General features: G+C 40.5%; 1 protein-coding gene across 4 annotated transcripts in view; it reads right to left on the minus strand.

Moving 5' to 3' along the window:
* The window catches only part of PPP2R3A (protein phosphatase 2 regulatory subunit B''alpha), a 233,025-nt gene that overhangs the window by 123,928 nt on the left and 85,883 nt on the right, over positions 1-23,214 (minus strand). For all 4 annotated transcript variants that reach the window (XM_061420903.1, XM_061420895.1, XM_061420921.1 and 1 more), the window contains 3 exons: positions 20,643-20,909; positions 13,033-13,136; positions 2,792-2,894 (listed from right to left, as the gene is read on the minus strand). In XM_061420903.1, coding sequence (XP_061276887.1) covers positions 2,792-2,894; positions 13,033-13,136; positions 20,643-20,909 — 474 coding nt within the window. The remainder of the gene's footprint in view (positions 1-2,791; positions 2,895-13,032; positions 13,137-20,642; positions 20,910-23,214) is intronic.

Consider the following 23,214-nt stretch of genomic DNA (forward strand, 5'->3'; position numbering starts at 1 on the left):
AGTCTTGTCTTATATAATCTCTCTGAATATAGTAATTATTTTTTTAAAATGATTTTTTAAGAACAGTTTTAGCCTTATAGAAAAGTTGAGAAGATAGTGTCAAGTTCCCATATATCTGCACCCAGGTCTCTAATTATTAACATCTTACATTAGCATTTGTTATAACTAATAACCCAATATTGATACATTATTATTACTATTATTCAAGGCTATACTTAATTCACATTTCCTTAGTTGCTGCTGCTGCTGCTAAGTCGCTTCAGTCGTGTCTGACTCTGTGCGACCCCGTAGATGGCAGCCCACCAGGCTCCCCCATCCCTGGGATTCTCCAGGCAAGAACACTGGAGTGGGTTGCCATTTCCTTCTCCAATGCATGAAAGTGAAAAGTGAATGTCTTTTCTTCTATTCTAGCATCTCATATTACATTTAGTTGTTGTGCCTCCTTAGGCTCCTTTTGGCTTAGACAGTTTTTCAGACTTTCCTTGTTTCTGACGACCTTGATAGTTTTGACAAGTACTGGCCAGATACTATCTAGGATGTTCCTCTACTGAAATTTGTCTTAACGTGCTCCAAGTGCAGTCCGGCTGCACTTTATATTTGGGAACCAGGTAAGCAGGCAAATGGTCAACTGCTCTGTACCCCAGCCTTCAGTGATTCCCCATTCCTAGTACTTCACATCAACTCTGCCAACTCTGAGTTCATAGCCTCCCTGGGAGATCCTAATGAGCAGAGTGGAACAGAGTAGCTCACTTCTCCACTGCAGCTCACTTCTCCCAGAGCCCCTTGCTCTGGGCTGTGGTCTCCTTTGCTTGCTTCCACTTTCTATCTTCAAGAAATACTAGGTCTCCTGTACATTGATTTTTTTCCTCCTCTGTTCCTCTCTGACATTCCACTCACTTTCATTGGTTTATTCCTTTTAACATATCAATATTTATCTTCAGAGGAGTCTGGAAAAGAATGAGAGGGGTAGCAGTCTGTCCTCTTTTATGAGCAGATGCCACATATCCAATTTTTATATAAAAATAAAACTTCTTATATTTAAGGGAAGGAAGTAAAAATGTCCACTAATTTTGTTGTTTGTTCATAATTCTCTTGGCATAGCTTAGTTTATATTCCTGTCAAAGCTTTTATTAAAGTTTCTGATAAAACTCAGTCAGGGTAGTCCCCACAGGAAAAAGAATTCTCCCATATGAATCTTTCATGAAGCACCTAAATGAAGAGTTGTGGGTAAGGGAACAAACAAGGGAATGGGAGGTGCCAGGGATGAGCAACAGAAAGATACTGTTACAATCCTTAGGGCCAAGGGACCAGGGAGGAACAGACCAACAGGAGCCCAGTAAGCACCACAACTGTGGAGAAGGGGCCTGGCCCCGTTAGCTGAATTATAGAGAAACATACAATTAGTATGCTGAAGCAAACAGTTGGGAAGACATGCTAACTTCTTTCTTCTCTGCCCTCCCACCTCCTGGCAGTGAGATCCACTGGCCAGACCAACCTGAAGCTAGTCAGCAAACGGAGTGAAAAAGATGCAGTTTATAGGAGACAGAGTAGGGCCGGGAATGGATGAGTGGGTGAGGGTGAGGGGTGGCTGAAGAATTTACAGAAAACATAAATAGGAACACATAACATTGGGTTTTATACATGACGGTCTCGATTAAATGTGAAAAACTTAACAATCTTCATTCCCATGAATACTTTTTAAAGGGGAACAAAAACATATCGCAGAAGAGTTTAAGAATAATCAAAGCTATCATGCAGATTAAAATAAGCTCAAAACCCTGCACATAAAATAAATTACATCCAAACTTCATTTTCTGAACATGTATAACTGTTCCAACAATTAGAATCTGTCATACAGCGCTAGAAGTTAGGGTAGTGGTTCCCCTACAGTGGCAGGGACTGGCAGGGAGCAGGAAGTGTTTGGGGGTGCTGGTAGCGTTTGGTTTCTTCATCTGCGTGCTAGTTACACAGAAGTGCTCACATTGTGAAAATTAATTGATGCATCATGATTAGTGTGTTTTTATGTGTGTATATGTTGCAATTCAAAAGTCTAAAAGAAAAAATAATATGGTAGCCACAAATACAACTTAAAAAAAAACTAAAGTATGTCCATGTATCTTTCTGCCCTTTTTCAGGCATCCTTACTAACAGTCAACAAGGATTTACTAGAACAACTCAAAAAATGATGTGCATTCAACAGAAATGAAAGGCAGGCTTCAGCTTCAAGGAATTTGTGAACTACTTAGGAAAATGTAATATTTAGATATGGAATACATTAACAAGCAATGTATCAAGCTATGAAGAATGCTGTAATAAAAACAGATTCAATATTGGCATGCAACTGATTCTCATCAGAAGGCCTGGATATAAATATTCCCCCACTGGGCTCTTTCTGTTGGAGATCTCTTTCTCTTTAACCTTAATGAAGGTCAGCTTGATTAGCTAGGCCAAATGCCTGATTTCAGGAGGTGCTTCTGTGATTGCTGTGGGTGGGCACAGGGGGAGCCTAAGTAAGGCCTCTCTCTTCTGCTTCAGTGGGAGTAGCCCTGTTTCATCTGGGCTATAATATATATACTATTATCTGTTTTATACTATCTATTTATACTATTATCTGTATCAATTTTTACTTAACAAAAGAATTTTGCTGCTAAAATAAGCTTGGAAACCACTCGTCTAGAAATCTAATCTCTAAATTAGTATATCTCAATTGACATATCTTACAGTTGAAAAAATTTTAAAAGCTTCTGAAACTCTAAAAATAAAACCCATTTTAAAAGGAAATGAAAATTACCTGAAGTAAAGGAATAAAATCATCCTGTTCTAGAGAGCTGCAGCTGGGCTTTGCAAGAAGACAGATAAACTTAGAGGCATCATCATGATGGTTACTCAGCAACCTAGAAAAGAAATGACTGCTTAGGAAGATTGGTTACTGTGAATAGTGACCACAACATCAATAGTTGGGAATTTCAGTCTGGTCTGAAGGCCATTTAGGTCAAGAATCAAGTGCTTTCTTTTCAATGATTAAAAAAAAGGAAAAAATTCCATGCTGCTGATTTTGTACAAGGGCCTTCTTAATTAAAGCTCAACAACAAGATGGTATATTATTTTTGTAGAATGCTTCTGAGACACCAAGTCAACTGAACTAATGCAGGTAAAAATACACGTGAAGAATGTCCATTCAGGTTAGCTCAGGGTATCTGGAACCAGAACTCCAGAGCTGCCCACAAGGAGGGAACACATCTGACGGACCACCATGTACTGCGTAAGGCATGAACTTCTGTTTGTCCAGGTTTGCAGACATTCAGGACCAACCTGAGGGGGCTTTTGAAATGAGACTTTGAAGGACCAGGCTTAAGAAAAAATGAAGGCGCTATTAAATCTTAAAGCTCTAAGAATTCCTCATATCCCGCTAATTGCTGGACGTTTCAATTTGGATGCTATACTCACATAGCAAAGTCAAAATAGTGAAAACCAAATTTAGAATCTTCTTCTCAAAGTCAGTTCTTTTCATGGATGTCTATTTTTGTCAATTGTGGTACCACTCCAAGTTATTTGGGCTTCAAAATTTGAAGTCATTTCAAACTTATTTCTCTTCCTTATTCTCCACATCCAGTTAGTCTCCAAACTTTCTTGCTTTTCTTCTTTAATCATTTATTGAATGCTAATTGTGTGCCAGATACTGTGTCTGGCCTTGTGTATATTTGGAATACAAAGAAAATAAGACATGGTGTTGTGCCCTGTAAGGAGCTTACAGTCCAGTGAGAGAGATACACCAATAAGATCATACTCCTGGATAATCTTATTAGAGAAATAATAAATTCAGGGTGTCATGGAAAGACACAAGATGGCCAGTGAGATTCCCTGAAGAGTTGTGAAGTGGAAAAGGGGCTGCTGTGGGTCAAGAGAGCTGTTATACAGAGTGAAGTAAGCCAGAAAGAAAAACACCAATACAGTATACTAACGCATGTATATGGAATTTAGAAAGATGGTAACAATAACCCTGTATACGAGACAGCAAAAGAGACACTGATGTATAGAACAGTCTTTTGGACTCTGTGGGAGAGGGAGAGGGTGGGATGATTTGGGAGAATGGCATTGAAATATGTATAATATCATATATGAAACGAGTCGCCAGTCCAGGTTCGGTGCACAATACTGGATGCTTGGGGCTAGTGCACTGGGACGACCCAGAGGGATGGTATGGGGAGGGAGGAGGGAGGAGGGTTCAGGATGGGGAACACATGTATACCTGTGGCGGATTCATTTTGATATATGGCAAAACCAATACAATATTGTAAAGTTAAAGGATAAAATTAAAAAAAGAAGAGGGCTGCATGTACAAATGCCTGGTATGAGAGTGCACAAATTATTTAGGCAACTGCAAGCACTGGAGGTGGGAAGGGAAGGGGACATGAGCATTAGGATCAGATCCTGGAGGCCCTTTCACATTCAGGTCCAGGTCAAGTCCAGGTCAAGAAGCCTGGACTTCCGCCTATTCACAGAAAAATTTTAACTTGGACAGGGAACATGATCAGATGTGTTTTTCATAAATACCAGGCAGAAGTTTGTCTAAGGGCTTGAGCAATAATACTGGCAGTGTGAGACGAAGAGAAAGGGGCAAATACAGCTGAAAATGAAAGGACATGATAGTTGACTGGTGTGGAGGTGTACAAGTGGGGAAAGTCCATGATGACGTCCAGGTTTCTAGCCTGGACCACTAGTGCTTGGAATATAGCATGGGAACACATTTTAAACAACCATTTCTTCCCTCCTGTTTCCAGTTTACCATGAAGTCCAGGGTCTTTTTATTTCATGCTGAGACTTTCAGAAGGGAAGAAGGTCAAAACAGGCTTCAGTGTCCATCCAACCTCACATCACAGATAATTCATCATTCTAAAACATTCTTTGATTATATAATTCCCTTTTCCAAAAATGTTCAACAGTTTTTTACCACTTATGTGAGGAAATCTAGATATCTAAGTTTGGCATTTAAGGCCCTCTTCAATTAGGCTAGAGCCAGTATGCCTATCTCACCACTTTGCTAAACTGAAACGTCCACTCTGGGCAGCCGGCCTGACCCACTCTGCTCTGAGTGTGCCGTGTGCATTCTTGCCTTAGTGCCATTTCTCATGCTGTTTATCTCTCCTGGAAAACCACCTCTCCCAACTTTGCTATCTGAATACAGGTTATTCTTTAAGGCCCAGCTAATAACTCACCTCTTTCAAAAAGCCTTCTCTGATAGCTAAGTCCCTTACTGATCTTTGCACTATATTTAGTTTATGTGTATTACATATGCCATTGTACCATGGGTTTCCTTTTATTTCTCTGGCACCTAAAGGGCAGGCAAAGTTATAGCTCTTTTTTTTTTTTTTCCTTTAGCACTAGAAACAGTGACTTTCATACTGAAGATTCTTAAAAAATGTTTGTGATCTGACCAACAGATATCCACTTAACTGATTCCATTTGTGATTATTAAAGCCATAGAACACTCTTTAAAGTTATTTTCCTTATCATTCTTCAGCATGCTTAAGGCTCCCAAAGTTAAATAAATACACGTTTCAGAAAGAGATCAGTGAAACAGGTGCTGATGGGAACCATCTCTTATGATTTGAACATGAGTGGGATGTTCAAAAAGCAGGGAGGTCTTTGGAAAACAGTGTTTTCATGAAGAAAGGATAGCAGCACTATGTACAAACTGCACAGATATACCAGATGAGAGATTCTGAGAGGGTGAAGTTAAGTCAGGTATGGCCTTTTGGTATTAGAAGCATGCAACAGAAAGAAAAGATGAATTATGATGTTCAGCCAGTGCTAGAGGCTGGTGAACTTCATTCGCCAGGAGAAAAAGACATAATAAAAGTCACGAAAACTGGAGAAAGAAGGTAAACATAGCTATTCTAAACTATCTTCCAGAGCTCTTAAGATGAAATGTTGTTTTGTTAATGAACAAATGACACTGACATGAAAAGGTAAGAAGTAAAGCATATAAAAGTTGGAGCAATATTACCGATTCTGAGAGGAGTTCTGTCACAAAGTTGGTAATCTAGGAACTCAAAACGAAATGCTATGGAGCAATCTCTTTCCCCTAAAAATGTCTTGACTGTAGCAGAAACAGTTGTCAAAGAATAGAGAGGAAATGGGCAGCAGAACAGGGAAGGGAGGGGGATCAGAGGCAGGGGAACAAAAGCCTGGTGAGGAGTTCACACTCAAAACACTCAGAACAGGGCTCAGAAACCTCCACCCCATGAGCACTGGGACAGGAGGAAAATTATTTACTGTTATGCTGTGACTTTTGTATTTGACTTTCCCCACAAGATTATATAGAGCCTATTACTGGGGTAAGTCAGCATGTGTATGTATATGCTGCTGCTAAGTCGCTTCAGTCGTGTCCGACTCTGTGCGACCCCATAGACGTCTGGCAGCCCGCCAGGTTCCCCCGTCCCTGAGATTCTCCAGGCAAGAACACTGGAGTGGGTGTTTTAATTCTGTTATTTTTTTTGTACTTGAAAGTCTTAATATGCTAAAGTTGGACCCAGGTCACTAAGCAAAGGGTAAAATTTGTAAAAAATTATAAAAATAAACACATGTCTTCTTCAAGGTAAGTGTGGTAATTCAAACCATCATGCTTAGTTGCTTAGTCTCCCAAAATAGCCCTACTTGGTGCTCCTTTAAAGCACTCTGGTTTTTAAAAGGCATTTTGAGCGCGCAAGAGAGGAGCTGCCACTAGAGGGCACTCCAGTCATTATAGTACCTGGCCAGAAAATAGAAAAAAAGACCTTACACTTATCTATTCATAGGATTTTTTTTTTTTTTTTAATGAAAAAAAGACAGGGACAGTTGCTCATGCTATATATTTCATAAGCAGTTTCCTGCAGTAATGGAAAATGAGGACTTGTGCTTCATGTCCTTTTTCCCCCTTTTGACTTTGCAGAAATCTCTTTTCCTTGGAGATAAAGTGAAAATGGGAAAAGGCAATGGCACCCCACTCCAGTACTCTTGCCTGGAAAATCTCATCGACGGAGGAACCTGGTGGGCTGCTGTCCATGGGGTCGCTAAGAGTCGGACACGACTGAGCAGCTTCACTTTCACTTTTCTCTTTTATGCATTGGAGAAGGAAATGGCAAACCACCCCAGTGTTCTTGCCTGGAGAATCCCAGGGATGGGAGCCTGGTGGGCTGCCGTCTATGGGGTCGCACAGAGTCGGACACGACTGAAGTGACTTAGCAGCAAAGTGAAAATGATTCATCTCAATAAAGAAATACAGCTGTTGTGGATGCTGCTGCTCTATCCACCAACATAAATGTCCACTCTATCTCAGTGACACAGTCTTAGGGCCAAAAAAACCTGGCTGTTACTATCCTTAACATTATAAAGTTAATTGTAGGTAAACAAGTTGATTACTAGTTTTCTTCTGCCACAGTCAGCTTCAGGCTCACCCAGACAGGGTCCTCGCATAGTGAAAATAACTTAGAATGCAAGCCCTCGTCTCTGGCTCTAATCATTTATAGAATGAGCTACTTCCTATTATTTATTTATTTTTGAATCTCCCAGGTTGTTCAAACTTTTATCTGAAACAATCACAACTCACTCTTGCTGCTTTCCCAGACTGTTAGAGGGGTTTTGCCAACAATGCTGAATTCAGGGGCTGAAGATACCCTGACAAGAGCTGTGTAACATCCCTGTTCTCTCCACCCTTTGTTCACACTCTACCTGAGGCCTTTTTTAGGGCCTGGCACCTACCCAGGGGAGAAAAGGTAGCTGAAAGCCAGAACATTACACATTTCAAGTTCTTCAATTCTGCTACTGTTATATGCTGCTTTAAAATAACAACAATAGTAACTAATAATAGACAAGCAGACCACCCCGCTGAAGTCCTGGCTTTACTGTTGGGGAAAGGAGAGGGAATCCTAGGCCTTCAGCTCTATTTTCTTCCCTCTGGTTTTAGGTGCCACAATAGCCAGAATGGAAAATACCATTTTTTTTTTTTAAACTGGCTTACTTCTGCCTAATTAGTGCTTTTTTTGCTAATCCTAGACTCCAAGAAATTATTGTGCTTTTATTATTGCTTAACCATACACTGGAAAAAACCTCATTTTTTAGACTTCTATCCAGCTGTGTCCTATTTGCAGTAGGAGAGAGGGAATGGTGACCATGGCCCTGACTTCTGGAGGGTCATTCCACTAGTGTATAAGGAGTGATTCTCCCATGGCCACTGCAGTCCTTGGGATCTGAACAACTTAGAACTATTCCCTGCAACAGAATGATCAAAATTCACCTGGAAAGCATGAGGCACTTATAGCTTTTGGCTCTGGTGTGAACTGGTGGTCTTATTTCTCCTCATCACTTTGTTGTCGTGCGGTCACTTAGTCGTATCCGACTCTTTGCGGCTCCATGGACTGCAGCATGCCAGGTTGCCCTGTCCTTCACCGTCTCCCAGAGCTTGCTCAAACTCATGTCCACCGAGTTAGTGATGCCATCTATCTCATCCTCTGTCGTCCCCTTCTCCTCCTACCTTCAGTCATTCCCAGCATCAGGGTCTTTTCCAGTGAGTTGGTTCTTTGCATGACGTGGCCAAAGTATTGGAGATTCAGCTTCAGCATCAGTCCTTCCAATGAATATTCAGGATTGATTTCCTTTAGGACTGACTAGTTTGATCTCCTTGCAGTCCAAGGGACTCTCAAGAGTCTTCTCCAACACCACAGTTCAAAAGCATCAATTCTTTGTCAGTCACCTTTCTTTATGGTCCAACTCTCACATCCATACAACCATTGGAAACATCACAGCTTTGACTAGAGGGACTTTTGTTGGCAAAGTAATGTCTCTGCTTTTTAATATGCTCTCTAGGTTTGTCTTAGCTTTTCTTCCAAGCAGCGAGCGTCTTTTAATTTCATGGCTGTAGTCACCATCTGCAGTGATTTTGGATTCCAAGAAAATAGTCTGTCACTGTTTCCATTGTTTCCCTATCTATTTGCTATGAAGTGATGGGACTGGATGCCATGATTTTTGTTTTCTGAATGTTCAGTTTTAAGCCAGCTTTTCCACTCTCCTGTTTCACTTTCATCAAGGGGCTCTTGAGTTCCTCTTCACTTTTTGTCATAAGGGTGGTGTAATCTACATATCTGAGCTATTGATGTTTCTCCCAAATCTTAATTTAAGCTTGTGCTTCATCCAACCTGGCATTTCCCATGATGTACTCTGCATAAAAGTTAAATAAGCAGGGTGACAATATACAGCCTTGACATATTCCTTTCTCAGTTTGGAACCAGTCTGTTGTTCCATGTCAGGTTCTAACTGCTGCTTCTTGACCTGCATACAGATTTCTCAAGAGGCAGGTAAGGGTCTGGTATTCCTATCTCTTTAAGAATTTTTCCGCAGTTGGTTGTGATCCACACAGTCAAAGGCTTTAGTATAGTCAATGAAGCAGATGTTTTTCTGGAATTCTCTAGCTTTTTCTATAATCCAACAGATGTTGGCAATTTGATCTCTGGTTCCTCTGTCTTTTCTAAATCCAGCTTGAACATCTGCAAGTTCACAATTCACGTACTGTTGAAGCCTAGCTTGGAATATTTTGAGCATTAATTTGCTAGCGTGTGAGATGAGTCCAATTGTGTGGTAGTTTGAACATTCTTTGGCATTGCCTTTCTTTGGGATTGGAATGAAAACTGACCTTTTCTAGTCCTGTGGCCACTGCTGAGTTTTCCAAATTTGCTGGCATACTGAGTGCATCACTTTAACAGCATCATCTTTTATGATTTGAAATAGCTCAGCTGGAATTTCAACACCTCCACTAGTTTTGTTTGTAGTGATGCTTCCTAAGGCCCACTTGACCTCACACTCCAGTATGTTTGGCTCTAGGTGAGTGATCACACCATCGTGGTTATCTGGGTCATAAAGATCTTTTCTGTGTAGTTCTTCTGCTACCTCTTCTTAATATCTTCTGTTTCTGTTAGGTCTATACTGTTTTTGTCCTTTATTGTGCCCATCCTTGAATGAAATGTTCCCTGGTATCTCTAACTTTCTTAAAGAGATCTCTAGTCTTTCCTATTCCTGATCACTTTAGTTCTATTGTAGTGCAAGAAGAACTTGGTGAACTCAACTTGTGGCTAGATTTTTCAAAATAAGAATATAGTTATTAATCACTTATGTTCTCAAGCATTTTACTAGTAAGGGCTTTGAGGTGGCAGGAAAGGATTAGGGAGGCCTTACAAATAGCTGTGAAAAGAAGAGAAGTGAAAAGCAAAGGAGAAAAGGAAAGATATAAACATCTGAATGCAGAGTTCCAAAGAATAGCAAGAAGAGATAAGAAAGCCTTCTTCAGCAATCAATGCAAAGAAACAGAGGAAAACAACAGAATGGGAAAGACTAGGGATCTCTTCAAGAAAATCAGAGATACCAAAGGAACATTTCATGCAAAGATGAGCTCGATAAAGGACAGAGATGGTATGGACCTAACAGAAGCAGAAGATATTAAGAAGAGATGGCAAGAATACACAGAAGAACTGTACAAAAAAGATCTTCACGACCCAGATAATCACGATGGTGTGATCACTGACCTAGAGCCAGACATCCTGGAATGTGAAGTCAAGTGGGCCTTAGAAAGCAGCGCTACAAACAAAGCTAGTGGAGGTGATGGAATTCCAGTTGAGCTATTCCAAATCCTGAAAGACGATGCTGTGAAAGTGCTGCACTCAATATGCCAGCAAATTTGGAAAACTCAGCAGTGGCCACAGGACTGGAAAAGGTCAGTTTTCATTCCAATCCCAAAGAAAGGCAACGCCAAAGAATGCTCAAACTACCGCACAATTGCACTCATCTCACACGCTAGTAAAGTAATGCTCAAAATTCTCCAAGCCAGGCTTCAGCAATATGTGAACCATGAACTTCCTGATGTTCAAGCTGGTTTTAGAAAAGGCAGAGGAACCAGAGATCAAATTGCCAATATCTGCTGGATCATGGAAAAAGCAAGAGAGTTCCAGAAAAACATCTATTTCTGCTTTATTGACTATGCCAAAGCCTTTGACTGTGTGGATCACAATAAACTGTGGAAAATTCTTCAAGAAATGGGAATACCAGACCACCTGATCTGCCTCTTGAGAAATTTGTATGCAGGTCAGGAAGCAACAGTTAGAACTCGACATGGAACAACAGACTGGTTCCAAATAGGAAAAGGAGTTCGTCAAGGCTGTATATTGTCACCCTGTTTATTTAACTTATATACAGAGTACATCATGAGAAATGCTGGACTGGAAGAAACACAAATTGGAATCAAGATTGCCGGGAGAAATATCAATAACCTCAGATGTGCAGATGACACCACCCTTATGGCAGAAAGTGAAGAGGAACTCAAAAGCCTCTTGATGAAAGTGAAAGTGGAGAGTGAAAAAGTTGGCTTAAAGCTCAACATTCAGAAAACCAAGATCATGGCATCCGGTCCCACCACTTCATGGGAAACAGATGGGGAAACAGTGGAAACAATGTCAGACTTTATTTTTTGGGCTCCAAAATCACTGCAGATGGTGACTGCAGCCATGAAATTAAAAGACGCTTACTCCTTGGAAGGAAAGTTGTGACCAACCTAGATAGCATATTCAAAAGCAGAGACATTACTCTGCCAACAAAGGTTCATCTAGTCAAGGCTATGGTTTTTCCTGTGGTCATGTATGGATGTGAGAGTTGGACTGTGAAGAAGGCTGAGCACCGAAGAATTGATGCTTTTGAACTGTGGTGTTGGAGAAGACTCTTGAGAATCCCTTGGACTGCAAGGAGATCCAACCAGTCCCTTCTGAAGGAGATCAGCCCTGAGATTTCTTTGGAAGGAATGATACTAAAGCTGAAACTCCAGTACTTTGGCCACCTCATATGAAGAGTTGATTCATTGGAAAAGATTCTGGTGCTGGGAGGGACTGGGGGCAGGAGGAGAAGAGGACGACAGAGGATGAGATGGCTGGATGGCATCACTGACTCGATGGACGTGAGTCTCAGTGAACTCCGGGAGTTGGTGATGGAAAGGGAGGCCTGGCGTGCTACCTCCAGAATGCCAGACTCATGGGGTCGCAAAGAGTCGGACATGACTGAGCGACTGATCTGATCTGATCTGATCTGAAGTTGAGTTTTGCTGCTATTATATGCTGATTTTAAATAACAATGATGATAGTGATGGCAGGTGAACAGCATTTCCCAGTAGTTCATCAGGAAGGGTATCCAGCCCAGAAAGTAAGAGCAACATACTTAGAGAAGGTTGATCGGTTAAAAGAGGTAGAAGGGGCAAGCTATAACATTCCCTTAAATTGTGCATAAATATATCAATAAATAATTTCTAAAGAAAGAAGGCAGAAAAAAGAAAAGAGAGAAGCAAGTTGGATTTAAATTCAAGAGAACTTGTCAGGATATTAAAATCCAGGAGTATCTTTATAAATATACTAACCCTTTGTTCCTTAACTGGAGCTTTCAAAAAGTAATGACTAAAATCTATTAGAATTCAGTTATTTTTTAAAAGAAAGATCTTTATTTATTTTCGGCCATGCAGCATGTGGGAATCCTAACTCTCGACCAGGGATGGAACCAGAGCCCCCTGGGTTAGAAGCACAGAGTCTTAACCACTGGACCACCAGGGAAGTCCCAGAATTCAGTTATTTTTAATAAATCAACTGGATACAATTCTAAATTGGATCAGATGAGAATGAAAGCATGTGACACGTATGATTTGCTCCCCTTAAAGGAACATTTATGTCACTGCTATAAGAGTCCAATCCTAAGACTCAAATTGTTAACAAGTGAAACTAAGAAACTATCAAATAGTTATTAAACAAGTAGTTTTGGAGATCTGCTTTAACGATCAGAGACATGTAAGATAAAGGCTTAGGGAAAGAATTTGTTTGTGGGCATAAAAAGTTGTCAATCATTGAATTTTACTTGCTGAAACAAAGGGTAAGAGGGAAATTAACGAATGAGTAAAATTAGTGTCCTTTATAAAGCATGTCACGAGGACCAGATAATTCCTTGCCCAGCCCGAGTAGCTGCTCTCTTACTTACTTTCTCCATATGGTGATGAATGACTGTGCTGACACAAATCCTGTCCTCTCTCCCCCTGCAGCCCTGAACATGGGGGCTTTCCAATAAAGAGGACAGCCGCAGGCCTGCAAATAAAACACAAATGCAGTGTGAGCCAAGGGGCAGTGAAGAGATGGCATGGCCATAGAAAGGGCCTTTGTGGCTTTTACCCTTCAGGCCACAGTGGACAGAAGGGGACCTGGGGGAGCAAAACTGGGATGGAGCAGATACATCAGCTGGGGCAGATTCAGCGATCAGGGGGAAAACAATACAAGAGGATGACATGTGTCACGAAGAAGATGAATATCCATCTGCCTTTTCTTAAAGTACATTTATAGTGATGTTTCTTTCCCGTAAATTTTATAGTTAAAGCAACCAATCTCCCTCCCTTCCTACCACTCTTACATCACGTACTTTCTACTTTTAGAAAGAAAAATAAGTGACTGAATGTCATGGTTGTGTAAATGGCCTCCCTTCCTATGGGAGAAAAATAGAGCCACCTTTACTACCCAGTCACTTGGTATCAATACGCTCTCTCTCTCCTTTTCTCCTTTGCTTACTGTGTTATTAGGCCCCAGGTTCAAGGAGAAACTGAAAAGCCTGGACTGTTTTAGAAAACAGCTATAAATCTATTTAAATGGTTACAATTCAGGTGAAAAATGGGAGGCAAAAATTAAAATGCTATCATTTATTTATATATCAGAACATATCACCAATGACAACATATTATAACAGCCTTAGAAAGAACTAAAATACAACATCCTAAAAGGTAATGATTTTCTTCTCAATAAAAAACCTTTTTCTTCCAATTAAGAAAAATGTACACCTGTGGTGGATTCATGTCAAGGTATGGCAAAACCAATACAATATTGTAAAGAAATTAGCCTCCAATTAAAATAAATGAATTTATATTAAAAATAATAAGAAGAAAGAAAAATTATTCTTATCCTTTTATAAGAAATAATTCATACCAAATTTACCTGCTTTTTTTTCTAGAGGGAAAATTCTTCCAAGTATTAATATCTAAATATTAGCAGAAAAATGATCTCCACATGTTCCCAATTTTGTATACACACATAAAACGTATTCCCAAATCAGAAGCTCTTCAAAGAGTCACATCTTATTACCGGATAAAGATATTCTTAATAGATATAGGACTATTGAGTCTTATTCTACAAAGGGAAGCTTCTCCTCTGGTAGATGACTAGGTGTGAATCCATATTAGGCTGAGGTGAAACTGCTCCTGATGTGGGGCCTCTGTGCATAGGGGATCCTACAGAAGCCTGAACAGTACTTCATCTGAGATTAGTTATGCTGAGAGAATGCCCAGGACTGCTGGGTTCATGTCAGAGATGAGGACATGGATGATGAGATTCAAGCCAAGGGCGGTAAGTAAGTACAGGGCAGCAATAAGAGATTGCTTCTGCCAGGGCCACCCAATCACATTCTGCAAGTAGGGTGGAATTTAAAATTTCCTAAGTCCAGAGGTCAAATACCTCCACTGAGGTCAAGAATGAGGGAAAGGTGTTGCTTAGCAACCAAATGGATTTTGTTTATTGTGTAAATTATGATTGCCAAGGTACAAAGATCACAATTAATATACTTTGGGTGGTTACTGTCAAATCCACTTTCCCCAATCCCAAGCCTCCCTTTCATGAGGAATGGTAGTATGCCAAGAAAATGCTCTTATATGTGATAGGCTATTGGCAACTGCCTGGAAAATTAAAAGAACAGCTTGTATTATGGAGGTGGTGGTGCAGAGCCACAAAAAGAGAGAGAAAATACAGAGAGAGACTGGGTGGGACTGGCTTGCCAAAGTACTTAAAGCTCCCAACATTAGAGTCACTACAGATTTTTCAGAGTTGGAAGGGATCAGGAATCGTCTAGCTCATCCTTGGGAAGTGGTCACCAGCTCAGCTGAAACACGTTCAGGGCCTGTGCACTTACCATCCTGTGGGACTACGTCCACTATTAAACCACTTTCATTTCCTTGGATTATGATTTTTATTCAGAAGACTTTGTTAAAATGTACATGTCAGCTCATAAAGAGTAGCAAATCACTGGGATTAACATTTACAAATTTATTATGGAGAACAGTGTGGAGATTCCTTAAAAAACTGGAAATAGAACTGCCATATGACCCAGCAATCCAACTGCTGGGCATACACACTGAGGAAACCAGAATTGAAAGAGACATGTGTACCCCAATCTTCATCACAGCACTGTTTATAATAGCCAGGACATGGAAGCAACCTAGATGTCCATCAGCAGACAAATGGATAAGAAAGCTGTGGTACATGTACACAATGGAGTATTACTCAGCCATTAAAAAGAATGCATTTGAATCAGTTCTAATGAGGTGGATGAAACTGGAGCCTATTATACAGAGTGAAGTAAGCCAGAAAGAAAAACACCAATAAAGTATACTAACACATATTTATGGAATCTAGAAAGATGGTAACGATAACTCTGTATGTGAGACAGCAAATGAGTATAGAACAGTTGTACAGAACAGTCTTATGGACTCTGTGGGAGAGGGCGAGGGTGGGATGATTTGGGAGAATGGCATTGAAACATGTATATTATCATATGTGAAACGAATCGCCAGTCCAGGTTTGATGCATGAGACACGGTGCTCAGGGCTGGTGCACTGGGATGACCCAGAGAGATGCGATGGGGAAGGAGGTGGGAGGGGGGTTCAGGATGGGAACACATGTACACCCCTGGTGGATTCATGTCAATGTATGGCAAAACCAATACAATATTGTAAAGTAATTAGCCTCCAATTAAAATAAATAAAGTAATATAAAAAAACACAAAAACAAATTTATTATAACCCAAAGGCAGAAACCTAAGAGATATGGTACTGAGTAGATACATTTTGAAGTGGGTGTGAAAGGACTGACCTATTTTTCTTGTAGTGGGACACCCCAAGTAGTCAAGGTTGAGCAGCATGAAGGTATCAAGCCCTTGGAGAAAATACTAAATGCAAAAACGAGAAGGGCAGTGGATGGCAAGGGCTGCAGATATTACACTTTGACTGTCTTTTAAAAATGTAGGTATTTCTCTGGTGGTCCAGTGGTTATGAATCCATCTTCCAACGTAGGGGACTTGGGTTTGACCCCTGGCTGGGAAAATAAGATCTCACATGATGTGGGGCAACCAAGCCCACGCACCACAATGAAAGAAGCCCCCATGTGCGACAACTAGGGAAAGCCTGCATGCCCCAAGGAAGACCCTGCACAGCCAAAATAAAATAAGTTAATAAATAAAAACTGCTCTGAAATCAGAGAAAATAAGTATACTTTCCCGCTATTTAAAAAATACATGTATGACTGGCCCGCATCTTCTTAAAAACAGAATTACGATAAAAGGAGCAAGATCAATACAAACCTAAAAAAAGTAAATAATACTAATCTGAGGGCAACAGAATAGAGACTTTTATAACAAAGGAGAGAATAAGCTCATGCCAAGCCTCTTCACAAAGGAAAAGACAGGATGACAAGTGAAGAGGTACAGGACATGCTGAAAATGGGTTTAGGAAACAGGCTTAGAGAAGGCAAGTGTCAGTGTTGCTGGAGCCAAGAAAACTTGATTAACACCTATAATTTCATCTAAAAATGACCCAATAATATAAAGAACTAAACGCAAGTTGTCTAATGATATGTAGGAAGAGATGCTCGCCCAATAGTTGCAAGGTTCTTTAACATTTTAAAATGTCTCATGCTTGTTATTTTACTCAGTCCTGACATGACCCCATACAGGAGAGGGCAGGTATTCTTATTTCATTCTGCAGACAAAGAAATAAAGGTACCAAGAGGCTACTTGTAGGCCACAGGCAAGAGGGTTAAGCTGGTGCCACGTCAGCTAGTGAGAAGAGGCGGAGCGCTCTGTACAGTTCAGAAGATAGTTTCATTCTTCTCCCTCACATTCTCCCTCTACTCCCTCAAGCCTGTCAGAGGCTAAGACTCAGTGGTGCCAAATACTTTCCTTGCTGTTGCTCAGTTTCTGTTCCTATGCTGCTTTTGTCCCTCTTAGATCATGCTCTATTCGTTTCTTCTCCATCACTTCATAAAGCTGTGGAAAAAAATACAAACTACACACTAAGAATTTAATCAGAAATGGAGATCAGTCTCTCCAAGGAGCTAGGACAGTCTGCAGAACAAAGAGTGGTGGAAAGGCTGGTGTAGTGAGTCCTAACAGACTGGCCATAGCCGAGAACAAGTTGGATTACATGGAACTAGCGAACTGGAAGACATGATTAAATAAATTTTTTAAAATAAATGATTTTAAGAATAAAGAGATAAAATCCAATAAAATGAGCTAATATAGTACTTGTGAGGTCATCATACACACATCCTCATCTTACACGCAATGTTAGTTCACTTTGCTACCTAAACTGACAATTAAGGTCTGAGGGCAATGAACACAAATGCTTGGCATCCCTGAATGGAATTTAGAACTATAGTCAAGCACAACTCAGGTTAATCAGGTATGTATGTCTATACTGGCTATTGCGCCACATGATAATTTGGTATAAACAGTAAATTATTATGTAAATGACTGTTACTATGGCTAAACAAGTTTCTATCTTTTTTTATAATTAAAAAATTTAGAGGGTGGGATGATTTGGGAGAATGGCATTGAAACATGTATAATATCATATATGAAACGAGTCGCCAGTCCACGTTCGATGCACGATACTGGATGCTTGGAGCTGGTGCACTGGGACGACCCAGAGGGATGGTATGGGGAGGGAGGAGGGAGGAGGGTTCAGGATGGGGAACACATGTATACCTGTGGTGGATTCATTTTGATATATGGCAAAACCAATACAGTATTGTAAAGTTAAAAAATAAAATAAAAATTAAAAAAAAATTTATTTTTGGCTGTGCTGGGTCTTTGTTGCTGCGAGCAGGGGCTACTCTCTAGTTGCGGTGCACAGGCTTCTCACTGTGGTAGGCTCTCCTGTTGTGAGCATGGGCTATAGGGCATGTGGTTTCAATAGCTGTGTCTCTCAGGCTCTCAAGCAAAGGCTAAATAGTTTTGGCACACAGGCTTAGTTGCTCTGCAGCACGCGGGACCTTCCCGGATCGGGGATAGAACCTGTATATTGGCAGGTGGATTCTTTACCCCTGAGCCACCAGGGAAGACCCAGTTTTCTCTTTTTAAACTTCTCTATGTTGTCAGCTATAACACTGGCAGTTTTTCCTGATGCCACCTACAGATAGATCCTCACTGTCTGTGAACAGGAAAGTCCTCCCTCTGACTCCCCAGCACCAACCCCTTCCCTGACCTGACTACACTCTTTCCTACACTCCCCGTGACCACGTGGAGTCCTCAGGCTCCCTGCTGTCCTCTGACTGTGCGTTCACTGTGGAGTGCTGGCGGGCCGCTGAGCCACAGGCAGGGAGGGCTCCCACGAGCCAGGTGGGAGCACCAGAGCAGGAGGGTGGAGGCAGCATGCAGGAAAGCTCCTCAGGCAGGGGCTGGGAATATTCAAGAGGACGAAGGTTGACCTGAGACCTTCAAGACAGAGCAGGCTGCAGGTCTCTGACAGTGAGGCACTGATCCCTTGGATTGGCTCTCCAGATATGGGGAGCCCAGCACAGCACAAGGAAATACCACGGTGCTCAATCTGCAGTTTCTCCCGCTTGTTTGCTCAAACTTGTTCAAGAAGCCTCCTGTCTCTCTTACGCAAACCATTGCCATGTTAGACACACCCTGTTTGGCATTTATGTGATTAACATGTTATCTTCAAATGCAGATTTAATTCATCTCTGCTAAATTCTCTCTCTTGGATTTAGGTTCAACATTCCAGCCCATTCAGATAATTTACCACCTTGATTCATAATAAAATAGTCATCTCTCAAAGCATGGGGTAAAAAATTGCAAATGCCCTGAAGAGCTTATAATTTATTTGAGTGGATACTGCTTAGTAGGAGTGGCTGATTTTACATTAGCCCACTTCAGGGGAGATAAGGTAGAAACAGCATGATGCAGGAGTCAGAGGACATGTCTCTTGACATGTACAAACTGTGACCTCAGGTACATACTTGTGGGATATCAGTTTCCTCATGTTGCAATAGAGTGGAAATAGGTGAGATCTTATTTCTAGAATGAAAGAGTTAGTTTTTCACTAGAAACACCTAAGGTGTCAACAAGAAAGCAAGACTGGGGGATGATGAAAAAAGGAGTAAAAAAAATAAAGAATTCTTTTTCATTTTCTTGAAAATCACTCTACTTACAAATTAACAGCAGTAACAAATGTTCTGGGGTTAGAAGTAGGAAAGCAGAGGGGGCATGACAGGGCAGAGCCTTAGAGAATGGTGATGTGGGAGTGGACAGTAGAAGTCCATTTTGGAGGGGAGAAGCATGAAAGCCCAGATGTAGAGGCAGGCACAGGTGGTCAGGCGGATACAAGGAATAGTAGTGTGGATTTTACCCACAAAAGTGGTAGTTTTCAAACTTTTAAATATGCTTCCTGAAGACAGAGATAGTGTTCCGAGTAGAAGGGTGCATGGGGCCTTGGGAACTCCCTCTTGGTGTCTCCTTGCCCACATGCAGCCCTTACCCTGCTAACCCCTGTCTCTTGAAGCACAGCTGGAGACCACTGCTAAATCCTGAGGTTGGATCTGACTCTTCAGAATAGTGTATGTGCATGACCAAAACAGAACCCAAACGAAACAAAGCATCCTATAGTTCAGGGGTACCCAAACCCTGGTACTGGTCCTTAGCCTGTTAGGAACTGGGCTGCACAGCAGGTGGTGAGCAGCAGGCAGGCAAAATTTCATCTGCGGCTCCCCACCACTTGTGTTACTGCCTAAACCACCCCTCCCTCACCCCCTTGTTCCATGGAAAAATTGTCTTCTGTATGAAATCGGTCCCTGGTGCCAAACAGGTTGGGGACTGCTGCTATAGATGGTAGGAATCCTTGCATTTTGCTGAGCTGGGGAATGACATGAACAAATATAAACTGGTGGTTATGCTCAGTATTAACTGTTCTAGGAGGAGGCTGGAAGTGCAGAATCCAGTTACCGAAGGTGCTACAGTAGTCCAAGGGTTAGGGACTAAGAGCTCAAATTAGAAGCAGCTGGATGTATTGAAAAGTATCAAAGACTTGCAATAACAAATCCATCTATTTCTGAGAAGAATCCCAGCATTGAGTTCGCCTAATAGTTCCTTGTCTGGCTTCAGGGCAAGGAATTATGATCAACGAATGAGAATAAAAAAAGAGATTTGTATTCAACAAGGGGATTTTTTCTAACAAGTAAAGCTATTTAATGATGGAACAGGCTGCTTGGCAACGGAGTGAGTCTCCTGTCACTGAAGGCACTCAAGCAGGAAATTTATGTTTTGGTGATGCCATGAATGAAATTCCCATATTAAATGGGAGGTTGGACTGGGAGACCACTAGGGTTTTTTTCAAATTGTACCACAGCTAATATATCAGTATCAAATATATTTTTTTCAATGTGGGAAAAAAACCCTTCTATACATGCTTCAAAATAGAGAGCAAGGAGGCAGTAAAGAGAGGGAGATTGGGATAGCTAGAAAAAGTGAGATTATACATCATTTAGTAGTTACATTACCTTTGCAATTTTTCCCATTTCATAAACATCTGCTTTCTGATCTTCAATATCCATGAAAGCAGCTTCAATTCTGCTTAGAGTTTGTTCATGATTACTGCAGGCATCAGGGAGTCCTTCAGGAAAGTAGAACCGTGGAATGTTGATGGATAATGTTGCACTCACAACATTATTCACGTGAGGAACAGGGGAGGGAGGTCGGGGGCTACTTGGAAAGGGGGCTGGAGGTGGAAGTGGTGTTCCAGGTTTCTTTTCTGGTTTATTTTGAATCTGTAAGGAAAATATGAGACACAAGAATTCTAAACAGTATGTATGACTAGAAAATCCTCACCAGTAATAGGAAGTTAAATAGAAGCAGTATAGATAAAGAGCTCACTCTACTCGAGGGGGCAGGCATGCTCTGAGGGAATGCTTTTCTACACTGAATCAATCGATATATTACTTATCTGCCAATACCTGAATTTACACAGATCTGTGCTTAAAAAGTCCTACAGTATGTTTTCCACGAGGATGTGGAAGAGTGATGTCAGCTGATATATTAAAGGATCTCCAGGTGAATTCTCAGTCTGTTGGACCTGGATTAGTAAATTCTTCTTGGAGACTGTTTTTGGTCTTTCTGTACATTTTGACCTGTCCTTCAACAGGCAGATAGAATGAGTTCCCTTTAAATATGTAGATCTAAAATATATTGTGTGTGTGGGTCCTTCTACCTTTTTCCTTGGTTTGGCTTTATCTAGGTAGAATCATTCCAAGTGTCTGAGCAGAGAAAGTCTTTGTTAAGAAAATTAAAGCATTTTAGTTTTAGAATATCTTCTCCCAGGCTCATTTACTTTCAACCAGGGGCATGCCATTTTTTCTGAGATGCACATTTCTCTCATTCCTGGTAGACCCCAATAGGCAAAGATCATGGTTATTAACTTCACCATGGCCAAACCCTCTTTACAGTTTATTAATTCATTAATAGTTTATATCATCCCTTTTCCCAAAAAGGACCTGAGGTGGTAAACCATAAAGAGACACAGAAAGGACAGTATAAAAAAGTGGGGGCAATGGGGAGGCTAAGATTATCCATGATTTAGGGAAAGGGGTGGGGAGATACATTACTATTCAGGTAAAAGTTTAGTTTACCAATGAAGACTAAATTTAGTTCTGAGATTCCTAGCAGAAAAAGCAAAAAAGATTTCATGAAGATTTTCAGAGATTAATTTCTATTCTTAATTTTGACCAAATTATCTATCAAAGCTCATGAGCATGGTACTATTAGATGCTACATAAAGTATGAAAAATGGATATGACTGTTGACTAGCTAAATTTATTTTAAATTCCCTGTGAACTCAAAATATTACTCCACTGTTCATCTTTCTTAAACTATGTCCTAACGCCATTCCTAAAGTCTGAACAATGGTTTATCAGTACGAAGCAGATCTGAATGTCATATTCCCTTCTGACATGTGGACTTATAATGTGCTTTTTAAATTCAGGGTAAAATTTTTAGCTACCTTTGAAAAGCATGAGTATTACAGGAAGATAGGCTTCATTCACATAAATATGTGATAAGTATGATTTAATCTCCTACTTTTGTTAAACATGGCCCATTTTTCATGTTAATATCTGACATTAACACAGAGTAGAGTCTGCTCATATATTAACACTATTAAGGATATGAAGGTCGGTTGTCACACCAAGACTTTACTGCAGTACAAGGATATTACCCATATAAAGCAATAGTCAAGGAAGAAGTGGCAGAGGGAAGTGATGCCAATGAAATACGAAAAACTTAACAAAAAACAGTGATGGGTTACTAGCTCTGTGACCTCAGGACCGTTACTTAACCTTTCAGAATTTCAGTAATAAAATAGATTATAACCCCTTCTTCTTGGAAGGTTGTTGTGAGGATTAAAGGAAATTACAGGATGTAACACAGGGAAACGGCTCAAAGATGCCAAAGGATGGGGTTCTCAAAAGATTAAACATAACATGGCATGGTCTTTCAGCTTCAATAACAAATAAGATAATAATTTACACTTGTAAGGCAATTTAAAGTTTACACAGTACTTTCAAGTCAACAAACTGATAATCTATTCTAAGTAATATTTCTCTCTGCCTTGGTGCTAAACCCGCAACTATTATTACACAGTCCTATGAGTCAATAACAGAAGAAACCATTCTTAAATTTCTAAAATAAGGCATATAATTCTTCAGCAGCTTTACTTAGGTCATTTGTATTAAGTGTCATTTCCTTTCTATTATTCTAAAATTCTAAAGAGATTTGAGAGACTACAAGCATACAATTGTCAAAAGTCTTTTTTGTTTCCCCAAAATGTTGCCCACAGTGTGACAGCCAGGGCAGTTATGGATAACTTCAGGGCAGTTATAACCATAGGATTAAGGCCACAGTCCCAGTGGAGATGCAACTCACTAGTCTAGTGAACACACACTACTGGAGAAGGTTTAGGGCAAGCCTCTCATTGTTTTTGCTTTTGCTTTGACAGAAGTAAGTGACATTCAGAACAAACCCAGGCCATCTGTCAAAGTTTTAATTTGAACAGGAAAATATTCAATTATATAATAGCCT

Source organism: Bos javanicus, chromosome 1, assembly GCF_032452875.1.
Source record: "Bos javanicus breed banteng chromosome 1, ARS-OSU_banteng_1.0, whole genome shotgun sequence".
Classification (NCBI taxonomy): Eukaryota; Metazoa; Chordata; class Mammalia; order Artiodactyla; family Bovidae; genus Bos; species Bos javanicus.